General features: G+C 37.8%; 1 protein-coding gene across 1 annotated transcript; it reads right to left on the reverse strand.

Moving 5' to 3' along the window:
• Positions 1 to 250: 250 nt before the first annotated feature.
• Positions 251 to 718, reverse strand: LOC103961728. Its single transcript, XM_009374314.3, has one exon. It carries the CDS (start codon positions 716 to 718, stop codon positions 251 to 253), a length of 468 nt encoding a protein of 155 aa, XP_009372589.1.
• Positions 719 to 2,798: the final 2,080 nt, after the last annotated feature.

Below are 2,798 nucleotides of genomic sequence, written 5' to 3' on the forward strand. Positions count from 1 at the left end.
TCCTCCTATCTATTACTAATTCCTTATAAAGTATGCGTATACAGTTCCACACTTATACTTTCCAGCCATTGTTATACGAAAAGCAACAGCCATCAATGATCACCCAACTACAATGGTACAGTTGCAACCACATTAATTGAACTATTGGACTGACAAACCGGATCCTGCTTTGACCCGACAACCCAACTCCAGATCACTGATGGATCATGGTTCCTACCCAACGGAGAGAAAAAAGAGCTCTCTTTACAGTTCACACTACAAAATCACGACTAGGAGAAGGCGAAGGCGTATAGTACGGCGGCGAAGCACATGGCGTAGTAAACGGCGGCGTTGCCTCCTCCACCTCTACTCTCATAGTGACAGCTACATCCAGAACCAGCGTCTTCGCCTCTTTCTCCGCACAGGATGAATACGTCGTTGTCGGCGTCTCGGAGTCCAGACCCTCTCTCTCTTCCTCCTCCTCGATCGTGAACAGCACCCTGGACGACACGCCGTACAGTCGCTGCTGCCACTTGAACACCTCGTCCACGTCGATATTGCGGTGCAGTGAGCTAGGTTGTCGGTTGTTATGATGAGCTTCGTGGGGCCCGATGCTGGTCGGAAACTGGGACTTCCTTCGCCGCCAGAGGAGGAAGAAGAACTGTGCTATAAGGGCGGCGAGAGTGACAGCAAACACTACAGCGAGAGTTGTCCCGAGCTTGCCAAGACGACCACTCATGTGTCCGTACGTGTGTATGTCTCTGAAAGGTCTCTGGGGAAATGGCTCAGTAGGTTTTTCTTTTTCAATGTTTTAACCTAACGGATGGTTGACTGCCTACCGGGAAAATGTGAGGAGAGGGGTGAAAAGAGTAAAATGAATCTAGATCATGTACTATGAATCTACCAATTTCTGTTTTCCTATATTATATCGGAGGTTTTGGTTTAGTAGGTTGCCGGTGGACGAATGGATAAAGGTTTGGTTAAAGAAGAAGGTGTGTTAGTTAAGATGGAAAATGATGTTTTTTCTTGGAAATGTAGGTTTGGGCAAGAGAAAATGTGGCCAGAATGTAAAGGAAGGAAGTGTGTGATGGCGAGGAAGTCGAAGGAGTGGTGATTTGGACTTTGCATTAAATTTGAAATTAAGCTGGCCGTTGGAATGGGGGTTCATCTGCTGTTTTGTAATTGGCTCCCATTTTATGGTTACGTGAAAAACCTAAAAAGCTGTTGTTTTAAGACAGGGCAATATTTTGTGTTCACTTCTTTAGGAGAAAGAAAGATAAAAAAGAAAAGTGAGCAAAAAAGAGAGAAGGGGAGGAGAAGTGGAGAGTGCCTAGTTGAATGAACATTGACTTGGAGACTATTTCATCTTCAATAATACTAGATTGATAAAATCTTTTTCCTAAAACTTTGAATCATAAAATATGTGGTGATTAGCATTTGAGAAGTGAAGTTATTATGGTTAGCTTACTAAACTTTGAAGGGAGGGTTAAAATAGGTAAGGAAATCAAAATACATAAATCCACCATTTTTTTGGGACTTAAATATAAGAATATAGTTTTGGAATTTGAGTCCTCGCATGGAGATGTCCTTAGCTAAAATCATCCCATAGTGTAAATTCACGTTGCTCGAAAAACATAAGAGATAAAATAATGAAACTATATTTACTAACAGCAACTCCAAATTATTTTCTAATACTTTTTTTGATAATGTAAGTAGTAGATTGATTTGGTAGTTAGGGTTTTTTCTTTAATTTATTGCATCATGAGTTCAAACCTCGCTCTCCTTAGTGTAATTAAAGTAGTAATATCGCTTATATATAAAATAATAAAATAAATCTATTGAAAGTGATTCTCACATGATTGTATCCGCTTTGCTTAGATCCGGACCGAATTTATCCTTCTATGGGCATCTTATTGAGGACACGAAGGCATATGGTTGCTGGCATGGTTATATTTTCATATATTTTTATCATTTATTTCTTTTAAATTTTGTATATTTTAATGGATTAAATACACTAAATTTTACGGTTTTGATCTTTAAGCATTCGATAGTGGAACTACATGAAAAAAAGTGAATTTAAACGAAACCTTGGGTGCCTAGAGTAATTTTCTACGAGCATATTTTCTTAAAGCATCAGTAAAAGGATGAATGCAAGGAGAAGGAGGGATTTGATGCTAATATGATTTAGTGGCTGAGCTGGAGCAGTGCAAGAATTCAATACGGCCCAATTTTGGCGATACAGTTGGTGTGGGAGCTGTTTAATGGGCTTAGAGATAATTTATTATTAATCTGTAATTTATCATTCTTTGATGAGGACTGCCATTAGGTTAGGAATTTTTAATGAGCTTGGAAAAGCCTTGCTTATTGTCATGGGTTTTATAAGAAGAATCCTTCTCCTTCGGATGCATTGATCCAACAAACAGCCACCAAACATCATATTTCACAAAGAAGGCTGTGTCCAACATGGAAGAGTATTCTTTTTGTTTTAATAAGATTACGATGTAACTTGATCATGAATATTTAATTTTATTATTATTATTATTATTATTTTTTCATATTGAGTATCTTTTGTTATTCGTAATGCGCTTGATTTTTATTGAGATGATTGATCACCATCTATGGATAAGTTAAATTGATTTGATGTAAATTACAGTAGATGTCATACTTAACTTGGGTTTTGTCTTCTTGCAATTGATACCATGAATTCCTATTTGTAGATGTCATGCAATTAGGGTTTATGTGATTTTCCAACGATTTTCATAACGCTTAATGAATTTTTACTTGTTTAAATTCGTCTAGATGCTCATAAAGGGTTAACA

Source organism: the organism of the source record quoted next, unplaced genomic scaffold (assembly GCF_019419815.1).
Source record: "Pyrus x bretschneideri cultivar Hongxiangsu unplaced genomic scaffold, Pyrus_bretschneideri_v1 Contig47, whole genome shotgun sequence".
In the NCBI taxonomy this organism is placed as follows: Eukaryota; Viridiplantae; Streptophyta; class Magnoliopsida; order Rosales; family Rosaceae; genus Pyrus; species Pyrus x bretschneideri.